Here is a 15,862-nt window from a genome sequence, read left to right as displayed (position 1 = left end):
AACCTGACCCTGCAAAGTCCCCTACCCACAGTGCAGGATCAGGGCCCTAAAGCAAACCCAGGAACAAGGGCCTGCCCCTCCTCCCGTGGGGTGTGGTGTGGTGGGGGGCATGAATACGCCCACAGTGGTGGGAGTGGCCATGGTGCTCAGGGGCCCATAAGGGCAGGTGCAGGGTATAATGGCTCCATTTCTGTGCCAGTCACACGGGGCAGAGTGCTTGGCTATGGAAAATTCCCAGCAGCCTAGACCTCTCCATGAGAACCCCCACCCTCCCCCCGCAGCTGGGCCGTGGGGCAATACAGCGGCAGGCCAGCAGTGGGGTTAGGCTACAAGAGCCATGCGCTCATCTCACCTGAACTCCAGTGTGGCCCGGTCAATGCACTTGGTCTGGTTACTCCTGCATGAGCCCCATCCTCTGCTGCCAGGCGGGCAGAGGGCTGACCCCTCCAGGGCTCCATGTAACAGCTCTGCATAGCGCTCACCCACCCCAGGAACTGAGCCGCTCGTTCCCTGCATGAGGAGCAGGGGCCGAGCAGGAGAATGGGGCAAGCTCTCTGCTAGCCACAGCTGGGGTGGAAAGAGGCAGGATCCTCAAGGCAGCTAGCCAGGGCCCTGGGGAGAGCGCCTGGCAGGGGCAGGGTTAACGCTTGCACAACCCCCATCCAATCAGCACACTCGCCCTCAAACAAATCCATTATTTGCTCAGTAACGAGGGGGGCTGATGCAGAGCCCACGCAGGGGGGCTCCGGGAGACACTTCTTCCCCAGCCGGGAGAGGCACCTGATGCTGGCACTAGGGAGCCTTGCGGCCTGGGCCTTGGCTTTAGCCCTTCTCTGCCTCCTAGCCAGGGAGCTCTGGGGGCCAGGCCGGGAGCCGACGGGTGCAGGCGAGGAAGAAGATGGGGACGATGTCATTAGGGAGGAGGGGCCCGGGGCAGGGCACTGCAGGCTCATCTGCAAACCCTCGGCCCTGGCCCAGAGCCTGCTGAGGAGCCTACAGCGGGGCGCTGCCCTGCAGAGCGGGCGCTGGCTGTGGAGGACTTGGCCTCAGCTCCAGACCATGTTCCAGCTCCTCTTCCCCGCTGCCCACCAGCCGGAGCTGGCCCGGGAGCTCCTGCAGCTGGCCGATGGGGGCCTGGTAGCCCTGGACTGGGTCCTGGGGCCCCGTGGTGCCGGCAAGCGAAGTAGAGCGACCACTGCCTTTGGCATCGCCCCGGTGCTGCTTGTCCTCCCCAATGCCTCCGGCAAGGTCACCAGGGGCGTCCTGCACCTCTGCCTGCTGGCCCTGGAGCAGGGCTACAAGCCCGTCATCTTCAACCGCAGGGGGCACAACGGCAGCCCGCTTGCCAGCCTGAAGCTGCAGGCCTTCGGGGACCCAGGCGACCTCAAGGAGGCAGTGACATACATCCATGTGCGGCAGCCGGGTTCCTCGCTCTGTGCCGTGAGTGAGGGCTCGGGCTCCGGCCTGCTCCTCTCCTACCTGGGGGAGTGCGGCTCCTCCAGCTACCTGGCTGCAGCAGCTTGCATCTCGCCTGTGTTCAGGTGCCAGGAGTGGTTGGAGACCGGGTGCCCCTGGCTGTATGAGTGGAGTCTGCTGCTGCACCAGAAACGAGGCCTCAGCAGGTGGGTACTTTCCCAAGCCCCTCCCCTGCCCTCTTGGCTGCACTTCTTCAGACTGAGGTGGCAAGAGTGCAGGGCAGTGGGGCAGACAGAACAGGGACAAAGTTCTTTGGCAGAGCTGGGGTGGCGGGCAGGGGTGGCGTAGGGCAGGCTTGGGGTAGATTTGAGGATCCCAGGGGTGGGGTAACAAGGGGCTGCAGATCAGGCTTGAGGGGCACCAGCAGGTCAGCACATGGGAAACTTGCTTGGCACCAGCCTGCACTTTCACAACCACATTAACTCGCGTCTGGCTGGATCGGGTGGCTACGGAGCCCGTGGGTGAGGGGATAAGACGTGCAGAGGCTGCGCAGGTAGCTGGAGAGAGCAGGGAGCGCGTAGGCGGGAGCCGTGAGGCCCAACAGATGAGAGCAGCTCACCAGCAACACTCGCTCCTCTGAGCACGGAGGGCAGCCCGTCTCGCGGCACTGCGAGGAGCCAGCGAGGCAGGGCCAGCTGACAGCCCCTGCAGGTGAGTGTTGGGGGAATTGTTGAAAGCAAAGTCACCTTGTTCCAGTGCTGACGGGCACATTAGAAATGCCCCAGACCCAATTTAAAACCTTCAGTCAAAACTCCCTGGAGCCGGGCAGCAAGGGAAGCTAAGTTCACTGCCTCAGCTAGTCCCAAGCCAACACCCACCAGCCTGCCGGAGTTTGAAATAGTTCTGCTGAAGTTTTATGTCTCTGCCCAGAAACCACTACTCAGCTCTCCACAGAGATGGATCTGCCCTGGGGTAAACTGCTCAGCCCAGCCCCGCTGAGGGCTCCTGGCACCAAGCTGGTGTATGATGGACTGTACTGGTACAGCAGTTCAGGCCCCGCCTGTGGGACTGGCTACACTGGTATAAAGGTGCTTTGCAGCAGCCTGGCTAGTCCCATAGGGGAGGGGAATAAGCTACACAGGTGTAAGCCCCCTTGACCCCTCTAGAACTGTGTCCACCCCAGGGCTGTTACCAGAGTGACACCGCAACTGAGTTATCTGGGGAGACTGTGTGTAGAGCAGGCCCTGGACAAGCTGCGGAAGGGCAGCCATGCCATCTCAAAATCCTCCCTTCTAGCAGAGTCAAGGCAAACAGCTTCCGAATGGCAGCAGGACCCCGCTGAACCTCACGGCTCCCCTTGGCCAGTCTGCTACTGGGGGCACCTGATTGGGGCTGATGCTGCCTGTCTGCACCTCATTTCCTTAAGTGCCCCCCCCCGTCTGCTCTGAGGAAGAGCCCCAGCTGCAATGCAGCCTGGGAACCATCAATGGACAATTCCAGGAATATGGAGAAGTCCAACGGCGCCGGGTGCTACCTCAGGGGGTGCTAGGGAGGCCACTGGGCCCGCTCCAAAGGGGCACCTTCTTGGGGGAAGGAAGGAAAGTCACCACTCCCTGGGGAGGGAGAAAGCCATGCGCAGGAGCCCAGCCCAGAGGCAGGGGGACGCTTGTGCTCCTGAATTGGATGGTTATCGTTCTGGGTTGCACGGAGTCCCTTGTCCCATGCTCTGCATGCGGGAGCCAGGGACTGGCCAGGGCTCCATTGCCACGGGCAGCTGGAGAGCCAGGGATGCCCTGCCCTTAGGGGTAGCGCGTTGGATACCATACTCAGCTGGGGCGGTGGTGGGGTTCCTCACGCACAGCTTGGCCCGCCCGCCTGCTCTCCATGTCCCACACTCTCATGCTGCAGCAGCCTCAGCCTGCTGGCATGGAAACCAGAGCCATGTACGGGAGGCCAGGTGCTAAGATTCTCCTTGTCGCTATGGTTTCCAACCCAAGTGACCAAAATGACAAACGAGCGAGAAACTGCAGAGCAACGCCCCCTCCTTTCCGGCAGCAGGGAAGGGCTGGACCCACAGAGCCCCCAGGCCACCCCTGCCCCAACAACAGCTGCCGTGGGGCCCTTCCGATCTGAACGGGCAGGGACTGCAAAAGCAGAGGCATTAAATGGGCACATGCACCTGCGGCACTAACTGGCTGTAGGTTTGGGTGGCATGGGCTAGAAGCAGGGCACCCTGGACCCAGCTGCACCCAGCTCCCCCGGTTGGGGCCCAGGGAGGATACAGAGAGGAGTTCAGAGACCTTATGCAGACTGAGTGTGTCACAAACACAGGGGCGGATGCACACGAACACCATGGCCCAGCCAGGCATTTGTAACATGCCCATCACCATGGTATCTAGCACCCCTGCCATGTTGTTGCTTCAGGCCCCCACTAAGCCACACAGATTAGGCACTGGAGGTAGGATTCAGGAGCTCTGACCCCAGAACCGCTGCAGGGCAGTGCCACTAGCCAGCTATGGCAGCCGTTGGACATGCGTCTCCAGCGTGAAACACTTGAGAAATCTGAGAGCATCCAGCAGGGGGCAGCGATGTTCTGGTGAATGAGAAGGACACAGCCACTCCATGTGAGCCGTGCCCTGGCCTGTTGCCTTTGTCCCTCCTAGGTATGCCACCGCGCTGGCAGAGGCGGTGGAGATGGGCAGGCTGTTCAGGAGCCGCTCACTCCGGGAATTCGAGGAAACCCTCTTCTGCCAGACCAAGAAGCACCCCGTCACCTGGGATGCTTATTGGGATCGCAACGAGCCCCTCCGGGATGCGGATGAGGCAGCCGTCCCAGTGCTGTGCATCTGCAGCGCTGACGACCCCGTCCGGGGACCTCCGGCCAGCACTCTCCCCATGGAGCTCTTCCACAGCAGCCCCTATTTCTTCCTGCTGCTGACGCCGCATGGCGGGCACTGCGGCTTCCTGAAGGAGGGACCCTGCTCCTGGAGCCACGGGATGACGCTGGAGTACTTCATGGCCGTCGCGGAGTTCTTCCGGGCGGAGGAGAGGCTGAAGGGGCTGCACCGGTGCAGGAGGAGTGTCCTGCAGAAGAGAGAGGCTTCCTCCGCTGCCTGCCACCTCCAGGAGATCTTCAGCTGGCAGAGGTCCTACACCAGGTAGCGCCGGGCAGGTTCTGCGACTAGCACCTCTGCATAGCGTTCCTAGGAGAGGCTGTCCAAGGGCCATGCAGCGCTGTACAGTCACCCCCCCGTTGCACAGCCTTCCCCAGCCCTCTTGCGCGCTCACACCAGGATGGCAGGCGCTGTACACAAAGGCCCTACCGTCCCCTCCCCACAGGAGCAGACCGTCGAAAGCCCATGGGGCTGACATGACTGGTGTGTTCCCACCACACTGGAAATGGCCCAGGCTGCGCACTCTCAGGGCTGGGCATGGCTAACTGATCCTCCCCTTCTGCCTATGAAACTCCACGAGCACACACTTCCCAGCGACCAGCCTGAGTGTGCTGGGATGGGAAAGTGCCCCCGGGTCAAAGCAATCTCATTGGGCCCCTACCATGGGAGAGCACCGTGCTGCTGAAGGAACAGCGTTCAGGGGAGATGCGAAGCCCACACCATGATCCTCAGGCGCTCTCCTCCTCTCCTCACCTTTCAAAACCTGCAGCAGACGCTCCATGTACTAAAATTACTTTATTACAGTTGATTTTTTAACATTTCCTTTGCTCTGTTACAAAGGATACTTACAAACAAAATATTACATACGACCTTATTTTCTCTTCTCTTATTTTCTGACAACTCGGTAACAGCTTTAAATGCACAATCTATACAATTAATACAGGTTATATATGAGCGCTAATGTATGGTGAACCGGAAGGATACCGGAATACTGACAATATACTGTACAAGAAGCCTTATCAGTTAGTGCTTGTGGCCTTTTCTACCAAAAGGAAAATGCACACCTTTAGACTCACCCATCCCAGCTGGTGCAAACAGACACACCCTGTTTTAACCCTTGGTGATCCATCCCTGTAGGAATTGGGCCTGGAAGTCTCAGGCCTCTATTCAGTATAACGGCGTGCGCAGCACCACCCATGATAAAGTGATGCCCGGCTCCTGGCCTTGCTTTGTTAAAGCCGTGTTTACACCTCCACTCCCGATGCCCCAGAATGAATGAGCCCTCTACTGGCCAAGGACAGAGGCTGGGGCCTTGGGGAAGAGTTCTTGGTCACGAGCTGAAGGTTGTTAGGGAAACGGTGGGGGGAGAGAGGGAGGAGGGGAGCAAACACATTAATTGGTGTCTGTGAGCATCCCTCTTCCCACTCACACGTTAGCAGGCACACAGCAAGGGGTGTAACAATGACCCCACAGGTGGCAGCCAAGAGGGACACAGTTATTTTAACTCCCACTATCATTGTGGGAACCTGGCTACCGGCAGCAGCCCTCAAGCCAGCAAAGCTCCCACCCCAGGTCATGGCAGCTGTGCCTGTGTCAGGGCTGTGGCGAGAACACGTGGGACTTAGGGGAGCTCTGCAGCTATCTAGTTAAAGCCAAGCTTTGCCTTCGTTTTGCAACCAAACGCAGGTTTGTGCTGCTACAGGTGTGCACTTGCCCTCCTCCCCGTGCGCTGCCTAGGACTGATAAGGTGACATTTGCATTTTCTTTTAAAGCAACTGACAGTGGAGCATTTTAGATGACTGGCAAAAGACCAGGCATTCCCCCGGAAGCTGCAAACGGAAAATACACCCCCCCAGGTTCACCCAAAAAGTGTGGAGGAAGAATATCCGAGAAAGTAAAAATGCCAGGTTCAAGTTAAAATTTCTTTTAGTTTACACAATACTTGTGCAAACAACCAAACAGACGCATGCTGGAAATCATGAAAACAAAAGAAAAATTGATATACAAAATTAAACATATAAATAAGATGTCTGGCTGACTGGTAGAAGAATAAATCATTCTGGGTTACAAAAAGATTATACATTCAAGACGCTCCGAACCCAGTGGGATAACTTATGTTAAATTTGTTAATAGTTATGTTAGAATTCTCAAGTTTATCTTTAAAGTCTTCACAATACAAGCAAGCTATTTTTAAAAATATACACTATACACACCTCACACAGCCTTCTCCTACCTTCTTAATGCAAGTTGTGCTACCTCTCTTGTGTACGAAACCAAGGGGGCTCTGACAGCTAAAGTCCTCCTGGCAATCTGGCATTTTCATAACTGTTCGCCTTAAGTTTTAAATGGGTTAATGATTTCCATGGAATAACATAAATAGGAATTTTAGCAACCCAAGTGTTAATAAAAACTTCAGCATTTACAATTTTCAAGTCGGTATAGCCTTTTGTTTATGTAGTATGCACTATATTTGATTTTTAGTGTTAATTTATTTACATCAGACCCACCCCCCATTTCAGTTGGTTTGGTCAGATAAAGTATCCCTCTTCTAAGCAAGCTCAGGTGAGAGCTGAGAGGGATTAGGAGAAAAAGGAAGGTTGAAGAAAGGAAGCAGGTGGTTTTGACTGCCAGAAACCACACCCACCATCCATGCCTCCCCATCTCTGCATTTCCTCCCTTCCTTGATCCTGTCAGTGTCTTGAAGATTTCACATCCCAACAGCCTCCAGGGAAACAAACATCTTCCAAAGACTGGTCTCTCTAGTGGTCATGAAACCCTCTTTTCTTGTAGACCTCTAGCTCTCAGAGCTATTCCAGGGTTGCAGATTTGCTTACACTATGAGATACTCAGTGAAGGTGGGACAAGTGAGGTGTGTGAGATTATTTCATTCATATGCAATCCAAGGGAAAAGACTCTCTAATTTAGTAATGAGTGTTGAAAACAAAAACTACAATGCAAGCCAGCTGTAGCCTACATCTCAACCACATAAGCATCTGCAAGCAGGGCAGTGGGAGTACACCCACCAGTCTACAAGGAGAGCCTGCTCGATAGCAGAAAACTGTCCCCCACCTCTGCATATTCCATTCCTTGACCACATGCAATTTCTAGGAGCACACACCATGCCTTGGCTATGCATTTAGTCAAGGGAAACTTAAGCAAATGACCATTTCCAATCAAGAATTTGCCTCCAATGCTTTCAGGTGGCCCTAATCTAACACTGCTGCCAAGCCATGCAAAAGCAGCGATTACATACTTCAGTTCATTAACAACTGTGTGCTCATTTCCAAACTCTGCTGAGCTCAGAGTTGCCATAGAAATGTGTTATACTGGCACTAAAAGCAGGCAACGAGCTCCATAAAATTAATTTCTTCTCCAACGGTTTACGTGCTCTTTAGATTATCCTGACATCAAAACACGTTCAGGGGGTGGGGGGAATATGTATTTTCTGTACAATTCTGTAAGTAAGAGAAAAGGGTGCTGTTGAAAGGGATAGCGAGAAATTGGGCTTAGTTTATGTGAGTTTCAGCCCCAGAAAAAGCTCCAAGCCAACACTTCTATCCTTTGCACTGTCCACATCACCGCACTTTGCATTTAGACTGAAAGGGCAGAGGTTTTGCATACACGCATCTAAAACCCAGGGGACCCAACTTAAATGGTGAATATAAAAGATATGGAGCAATCATGTTTTGTTAGTTCCAGAAGCATTTCCACCTGGACAGCAAATTAAGTCATTATTCCCCCTTATCTCCCCCCGGCCCTTACAATATTTCAGCATGAATCCTTAGTGTCACACAGGCGATTTAAGGGGTTAAATGCAGGCTGGGCTACAGCTGGCAATGACAGTAGCTCCTCTCTAGGTGGCACATACTGTATCTATAAACTTTAGTACAAAAACTTAAAAAATACAGGAACTAGGTCAATTTGTTAACTACATATTTACAGATAATTACAATATTTTCACTCACAATCATTAAACCAATTGCCAGTGAAAATGCGAACGGTGCATGTTCTGAGGTACCCGTACCGGGAGCGGTAAGTCAGGGGACAGGAGATACCCCTGATTTTGTGCACATTGTGTGGTGGAATGCCCATCTCTCGTTGGCAGACCACCTCCAGACCTCCAGGCTGAGCGTGTGTATTCAGAGGGGCTAACCCTGGATTTACAGAACATGGCTAGATGGCAGATAGGTGGGTAAATGTACCTCCAAAAGCACAAGCATTCAGAGGCCCACAGCTTGGGCCAGCTGCTTGTTTGCTGCTGCTGTATGCGTTATTTACCCAGCCCTCTCTAGCTGAGCCAGGCTTTTTTCCTCCAGCATTTAGCCAAGGGTTGAGAATGGGGTATCCCAGGCATGTGAGTGACCCTGACAGGCCCAACTGGTTGAGTTCTTTTACACAACAGGAATCAGGGTTATCCGTACCCGTCTCTCTTTTGGAGTAATGTTTTAATAAAACCATTAAGTCAGCTGGCTTCTTCCCAGATCTGACAGCCCCCTGCACCCCTAAGCACAGTCTCGCAAACATTTCTTCACTGGCTCCTACGGAAATGAAACCGGACAGTGCAAACTCAAATGAACACAGCAAGACACACGTCAATCCCAAATTCTTGCTACGGGCACCAACCTTTCTTAAGGACACAAAACCCACTTCTAAGCTCACAATCTGACTGGAGTCCAGGGGAGTGCGGGACTGGAACCGTCCCATGGTTTTTAAACCAGGAGCATAGACAGTTTTAAAAGAACAGACACTCCTGCTGACAGTTTAGGGAAGCCAAAAGCTTGTTGGAGACACTGAAAAAGGTTACAAACCTGCTTTCAAAGCAACCACACTGCTGAGAGTAACTATAACCCACAAGAACAGTTGTTTGGGGGTTTCCCTTTGGTATGTACACACCACTGCCATGAGCATCCACACACACCAAGAGGAAGACACACCTTATGCGTGGCATGCTGTTACGCTAGCGAGGTCTGAGACTGCAGGAACACCTCCCACTAACAAAGGAGATGCCCTTCATATGTGCAACTCTGACCTGACACATGCATGAACAGACCACCTCTCCCCAAACTGCCAGAAGCCTCACGGCTATCCAAGGGTGGGTGGGGTGGGGAGGAGAGATGCCAGGACTCTGCAGAAGGTTTCCAGGCCTAGAAGATCAGGTTCTAAGGGCTGTCTCTGACCAGCTGTTACCCCATCACTCAGAAGCCTGCAGCGTTACATGGGCACACAGAACTGGCATCAAGGAAGAAAATGATGTTGTTCCCATCACACTGTCCACTGCTGGTGGGGAACCAGACTTAGAGACACGTGCCCATGCTCTGGAAGGAATGGGTGAGGAGAAGGATAAAGAATGGAGCTAATAAGAAGTAACTTCACAGTTTTATCTTATGTTTTGGCCTTAGCTTAATGCACATGGAACAGCAACAAAGGTGCAGAGAGCAGTGTTTATAGTTAGTGGCAGCTGAACCAGAAATGTAGAAGGTTAATGAAGACTATACGGGGTTTGTGATCTTTTGAGATGAACCACCCCTAGGGATTCTGAGCTCAGCCTGTGGCGCATTTCACTCTTATGTACCGCCGCCTTTCCTCCCAGCACACTGACTCCAAGCATACGTCGAACAGCACCAGCAGCTCTCCATGCCACCTCCATAGTGCTACGCAACCCTGCTTTCTGCGTTGCCTTCTAACTGTGCCGTACCCTTCATGAGCGCTCGTCCCTCCTTGTACACGCCCGCAGCAGCTACACAACCCTCCAACAGCCTGCAAAACACAGGGCAGGATTTAAACCAGGGCTTGCCCACTCCATTCAACCCTTGTGCACTTCTGCTCACATCCTCCCCCTAACACAGCCCTGCTGAACAAACTGTCCTGTCCGCTTATCAGCTGAGGGACTGCTAAGTGCCCTGACAGAAAGGCAGAGCACGAGTTGTGTGCACACACAGAGAGTATATAAACAGATACAAAGGAGATAGTATTAGATCTCTCTCCAGAGAGAGGTGCGTATGTAACAGAGTAACAGTAGGTACTGATATAATACAATTTATTTTCGCCAACGAAGAGTGGACAGGATCAAGGTTTTGAGTTCAACAGGCCATTTTCCCCTTTGTGAGAATAAGCAGTATTATTCCAGTATCCAGCACCATGTACTCTGTGCACTGGACTGACAATGAACTGAGGATGTACTGAAAGTACAGCAGCTCTAGTCTGCCCCAAGGCAGGACTTGTAGATAAGAAATGTCCACAGGGACTTCCCCGTTCAATGCTTTGTTACTGCACGGTCCCGTGTTTGGTTTTCATCCCCTTTGTAGTTTACAGGTTAGACTGAATGCAGGTGAAAGTTCCAGTGTTGTGTCCAAGGAATTAAGTGCACAACATTCAATGGGGAAGGGAGAGGTGGCCTCTGTTTTCCAGACACCACAACAAACAAAGGTCCCTTGCACTGATTTTAATTAACAAAATCAAAAGAAGTCTAATATGATTAAAGAGGTGAAAAATGCCAACTCTCCTGCTATTGCACCTCTGGACTAAAATTTAAGGTCTCTGCAAAGGGGAAAAAAACAAACACACAGAATAATATACAGTAGGTGTCAAGCTGGCACCAGTATTTTAAAATACTGTCATAAAAATTGTAAAGTAATATACACAGAGACATTTTCCCAGTGTTAATCCTCACATAGAAGATGGAAAACTAGCATCTTGCTGAGACACTGGGAGTAGTTTTCACAATTTACAAACAACAGTATTTTTAAAGCCCTGGTTGGAGCGTGAGTGGGTGGATGGGAGGGTTCAGTACAGCGCGGGGGCGTGACTGGGAGGGAGGGTACAGTACACTGCGGCGGCGTGAGAGGGTGGGTGGGAGGGTTCAGTACAGCACGGCGGCATAAGAGGGTGGGTAGGAGGGAGGGTACATTACAGTGCGGGGCCGTGAGTGGGTGGATGGGAGGGTTCAGTACAGCGCGGGGATGTGACTGGGAGGGAGGGTACAGTACAGCGCAGCGGCGTGGGAGGGTGGGTGGGAGGGTACATTACAGTGCGGGGCCGTGAGAGGGAGGGAGGGAGGGTGCAGTACAGCGCGGCGGCGTGGGAGGGAGGGAGGGAGGGTACAGTACAGCATGGTGGCGTGGGAGGGAGGGTACAGTACAGCGTGGCGGCGTGGGAGGGAGGGTACAGTACAGCGTGGCGGCGTGGGAGGGAGGGAGGGTACAGTACAGCGCGGCAGCGTGGGAGGCAGGGAGGGTACAGTTCAGCGCGGCGGCGTGGGAGGGAGGGAGGGTACAGTTCAGCGCGGCGGCGTGGGAGGGAGGGAGGGTACAGTACAGCACGGCAGCGTGAGTGAGAGGGTATAGTACAGTGTGAAGTACTTAGTTTTAATTTTTTTAAAATGGAGTTTGCAAACTGATTCAGAAAGCGTTTGCGTCTCTGGAATATTTTGATTTTATATTTATACATATATGTCACAAAGCTTTGAATGTGATATATATGATACCTATAAGATATCACATTATATATACACTAATTTACCTCATATACCTCCACTACACAATATGAAGCAATTCCCACAGATTACAACAACTGAGTAATTGGGAAACAACTCTTGAGATCAAACTCATTCGGAAGGTAGGTTCTGTTCCCCACATGTACACACAGAGACACACACTTATACCAGTTGATCTGAATCAGTTTTTGCAAACTATTTTAATTAAAATATTAACTCATTGGAATAGTCCAGGTCTGCACATGATATACATGTAAAAATGGTTACTACACAATTTTTTTGGAAACAAAAAAGCCAATATGTGATAGACATCATTTGGGTCCAGCATTTAGTCATGCTTTACATTACACAAAGAGATGGTTTGAGGGAACTCTTCTTGAAGTAGCTCAATTTAAGCCAGAGACTTTGGCCAAATTCAAACCATAACAGAAGCAAAAGGATGAAACCCCTGAATTGTGAAGTACAGTTTCCATCACTGCTGCTGTCTGGGATTAGGAGTAGGTGAGAACCCCTAAACATTGCATATTAGCACCGTGCTGTGGATACACCCTCCAACCCAAGGTGGTAAGATCCAACATAGGTGTTTGGCTTTTGATTTTTTTTTTCTTAAAACAGGAAAATGAAGGTGATTTTCCTTAATTTCATTTGAACATTTTAATGCAAAAGAACAGCTAGAAGAGAAAACATCCATCCCACACAGAGATGCGTCTCAAGGGGAATAAGAAGTCAGAGAGTTCATCTTTGTCCCAAACATACCTGTCCTACAGGGTAACCAACGGGCGTATTCCCCAGTGGCTTCACCGCCTCATCCCAAACTTCTGCGAACACGGTTAATACTACCAGGCCCTGCCAAAGGGTTAATCAAATGTATTTTGGTATCATGTCCATCTTTGTTCCGAGTGATATGATATACCGAGACACTGGAAATCCTGAAGTTTGGATTCACCAGACATTGGCTAAGAGTTAAGGATCTGGAGTGGATTTTAATTTAGTTAACAAAAGAATGTCACACTGTTGAGAAAACTGAACAGCAGCGACACATTGGAGTATTTCTATATAAACATGTCACATGGACAAACACATTCGGAAAACCCTGCTTGTGAGCCCTATGAACATGTTAAATGCAAATCCTAGAGTTAGCAGCTAGTGTTTTCTTCAAGATGATTAGTGTGCAAGGCAAGTAATTTACAAAGAACTCTGGCTGGTCAGTCCCCAGGAAGAAAATCTCTACCGCAAACCAAGCTTAATCCACCTATTCTCATCTGAATCTCATGGTGCTGACCTGCCCAGAACTCCCCACCACTGGTACTAGTCTTTCACAACACATTAAGGGTTGAGACATAGCCACAAAAGTCATTCCATTTATTTTCAGACTCTCTGACCTTTTTAATTTAATTTTTTTTAATTTACTCCCCAACCTCTTTTGCTCCCTTTCAGTAGTACAGCAGCTCTGATAAGAGCCATCTGGAAATAGTGCTTCCTACATGTGGTGTGACATGCTACCAAATGATCACAAAGTCTCAATGGCCTGTAAAATTGTAAAGTACTGCGGCAACCAAAATAATACAAAGGAGCTTCACATGCAGCAAGATCTACAGTGGTGATGTAGGTTAGTCAGCAGCTGGTAAAGAGTCATTGGCTCAGCTCCTCCTGGTACACTATGGCAACTAAACATTGAAACAGTTGGCTACACTCAACATGTAAACAGGAAATTGCAACAAGCCAAAAGGTAATAAACTGGTGTACGCAGTGTAGTAATGAAAACCCCGATCAATGGCATTTTGTGACTATGGCATCTTTCAAAATACCTCTGGCATTTCAGATTGATTGGCTGTAAGTCCAAGGTTTCTGAAGAACAGAGCAAAAGAACTATTTAGGGCTCCACGAATTATTCTGATGCTTAGCTAAGGTGAGATGTCACAGTATTAGCCATACAAGTGTTCTTTTATTATTTATGCTCTTCTTCCCAACCTCCTCCAAAGCATGACACCCCTGCCACCAGCACAGCCAGGGGAGTGCAAAGATGCTAAGCCGGATTTTAAACATTTCCAGCCCTCCCCCGCACACACATCTACCAGTGTGGTGCCCAGGAAGCCAACCTATGCCCTTGGAGAAAGCTCACCTCATAGTGCAATAGAGAGCGTGCACTTGGGTGGCAAGGGTCTGTGTTGATCCCTGTCATCTCAGCAAGCAAAGCCTTTCCTCTTGCCCCTCTACCTCACCTACAGTTCCTTTAATTCCTCTCTTCCTGAGGCTACACCTAGAAATGTCGCCAATTTCATGATAAACAATGGGCAGAAAACACAGCTGCTTCTCCGCCAGGTAGTGACTTATTTTCAGCCCACCTGGTCTGCTCAGGTGGCTGGTAAGAGGTTTGGACATTAGAGAAGGTTTGAACTCTTCCCAACACTCTATAGGGAGCGGGGGTTAAAGCAGTCTGAGCCCTTGTGCAGCTTCAATGCCATAACCGACAGCCAACTTCTCTGACTAGTTGCATATATGTCTTAGATCCCCTCCCCAGGCCCCCCCCAAAACATAAAAATTAAAAAAACAAACCCTGCAGCCAAATACTATGACATCCCAGTTAGTAGACACAAAACAGAGTGCTTTACAAAATGAATACAATACTCCATGGTCACCCAGCATCGCGCTGCAGTCCCACATTGAGGAGGCTGCTGGGATGCATCTGTAGGCAGTTTCTGTTGGCAGACAGCTCTGGTGGAATTGCCACCCGCAGTTCCTGTTTAAGTTATGTATAAGACATGTGTGAACCATTGGATATTTGTGAAGTAACACTTGTGCTCCTGCTCATGCCCTGCTCCGTCCGTCCCCCAGAAGCAGTCCGCCTCAGAGCCTGGGGGCTATTGCGGACCCCTATAGCACTACCTCGAGGTACCCCTTGCATGGGCCCTGAGGGGTGACCCCATGGCTGGGGTCCACCTTGCATTGGATGGCCCCAAGCTTGTGGTGGGCCACCCATGGGATGACCCCAGTGAGGTCCCGCACCCCCAGTAGGATTGTGGGACCAGCCAGAAGCTCCCGGGTAGCTGTGGCTGAACGCCTCGGGGGAGAGATTAGACAGAACCATGTTACTGAAACCTAGCCTCATGCTTTCTGAATCAAAGGCTTCAATCTCGCGGGCTTGACGCTCCAGCAGGCTTCGTATCCGTTCGGTGCGCTCATTCTGCAACGCCAGCATCTCCTCCTCAATCTGAGGGAAGGAAAGAGAAAAGGGAGTCTGTAGGAGCAGCACACCTTTAGAGACACAGCAAGCGCAACCAGGTTCATTGCAAGGCTGAGTTTACATATCCCTGGCCTTGCTGTTCAGCCAAAGACTAGATCAGCTGCAGGGGCCAGAGGCATACTCTCCATTATGAATGCAAAACAACAATCTGGGGTTTCTCGGACACGTGGACCTGGGCGCCAAAAAGTGAGAGGGGCTGGACAGCAGGGATGGAACCCAGGTGTGAGGAGCTCCACCATCCTATTTCCTGGTGTTTCACACATTACATCAGGGCTTCTGGGATTCAAATCCAAATCTATGTCTTCACGAGCTCAGATTTCAAATCTAAGATGCAGCAGCAAAATCTACTGCTCACCCCCTGACCTAGGGACAAGGTGCTTCAAGCAGAACGACTGCATGGTTGTCAGTCACCTACCAATCCAACAGCAACTGGTCTGAACCGTTGTCAGCTGAATCTAGTGACAACAACTCTCCTTCAGAATGGCAACTTACTAACAGACCTGCCTGCTTTCCCCTTCAGAGCCAGTCTTCCAATTGGTTTTGGCTTATGTTCATCACTTTGACCTTACTCCTTTCCTAAATTGGTTTCTAATGTCTCATTAACCTGCTGCTCTCTCTTACATGTGATCAACGGGGCTTCTTCCCGCTTCAAAAACAAAACAGTAACGTAGGTGGAGATATCTGCATTCTGGGCAGATTATTAGCTGGATGATTTGCAAATGACCAACGGAGTTGGGAGCATCTCCAGCTCTTGATACGACACAGTCTCTCTTCAGTAAGAACACTGCAAATCACTTTTTAATGGCCCTTGTGCAA

General features: G+C 51.1%; 2 protein-coding genes across 9 annotated transcripts in view; one reads left to right on the top strand and one right to left on the bottom strand.

Annotated features, from left to right (window-relative positions):
• The first annotated feature begins 783 nt into the window (after nt 1–783).
• ABHD15 (abhydrolase domain containing 15) lies at nt 784–5,174 on the top strand. Its single transcript, XM_073316003.1, has 2 exons — nt 784–1,622; nt 4,080–5,174. Exons 1-2 carry the CDS (start codon nt 784–786, stop codon nt 4,576–4,578), a joined length of 1,338 nt encoding a protein of 445 aa, XP_073172104.1. The 3' UTR covers nt 4,579–5,174.
• TAOK1 (TAO kinase 1) overlaps nt 5,091–15,862 on the bottom strand; it is a 144,766-nt gene continuing 133,994 nt past the window's right edge. For 7 of the 8 annotated variants that reach the window (XM_073315978.1, XM_073315979.1, XM_073315974.1 and 4 more), the window contains one exon: nt 5,091–15,013. In XM_073315978.1, coding sequence (XP_073172079.1) covers nt 14,552–15,013 — 462 coding nt within the window. In that variant the 3' untranslated portion in view covers nt 5,091–14,551. The remainder of the gene's footprint in view (nt 15,014–15,862) is intronic. The other variant, XM_073315982.1, reaches the window with a different exon arrangement.

The sequence above is a fragment of the Lepidochelys kempii genome, chromosome 17, assembly GCF_965140265.1.
Source record: "Lepidochelys kempii isolate rLepKem1 chromosome 17, rLepKem1.hap2, whole genome shotgun sequence".
NCBI lineage: Eukaryota > Metazoa > Chordata > Testudines > Cheloniidae > Lepidochelys > Lepidochelys kempii.
Note: the sequence above shows the minus strand (reverse complement) of the source record. Positions and strands in the feature narration are given on the sequence as shown.

What these genes read in the sequence shown, in the direction of transcription:
- ABHD15 (XM_073316003.1), top strand. Translation starts at nt 784, where the DNA reads ATGCTGGCACTAGGGAGCCTTGCGGCCTGGGCCTTGGCTTTAGCCCTT. An exon ending in CAGAAACGAGGCCTCAGCAG is followed by an intron (nt 1,623 to 4,079) that starts GTGGGTACTTTC and finishes TGTCCCTCCTAG; the next exon opens with GTATGCCACCGCGCTGGCAG.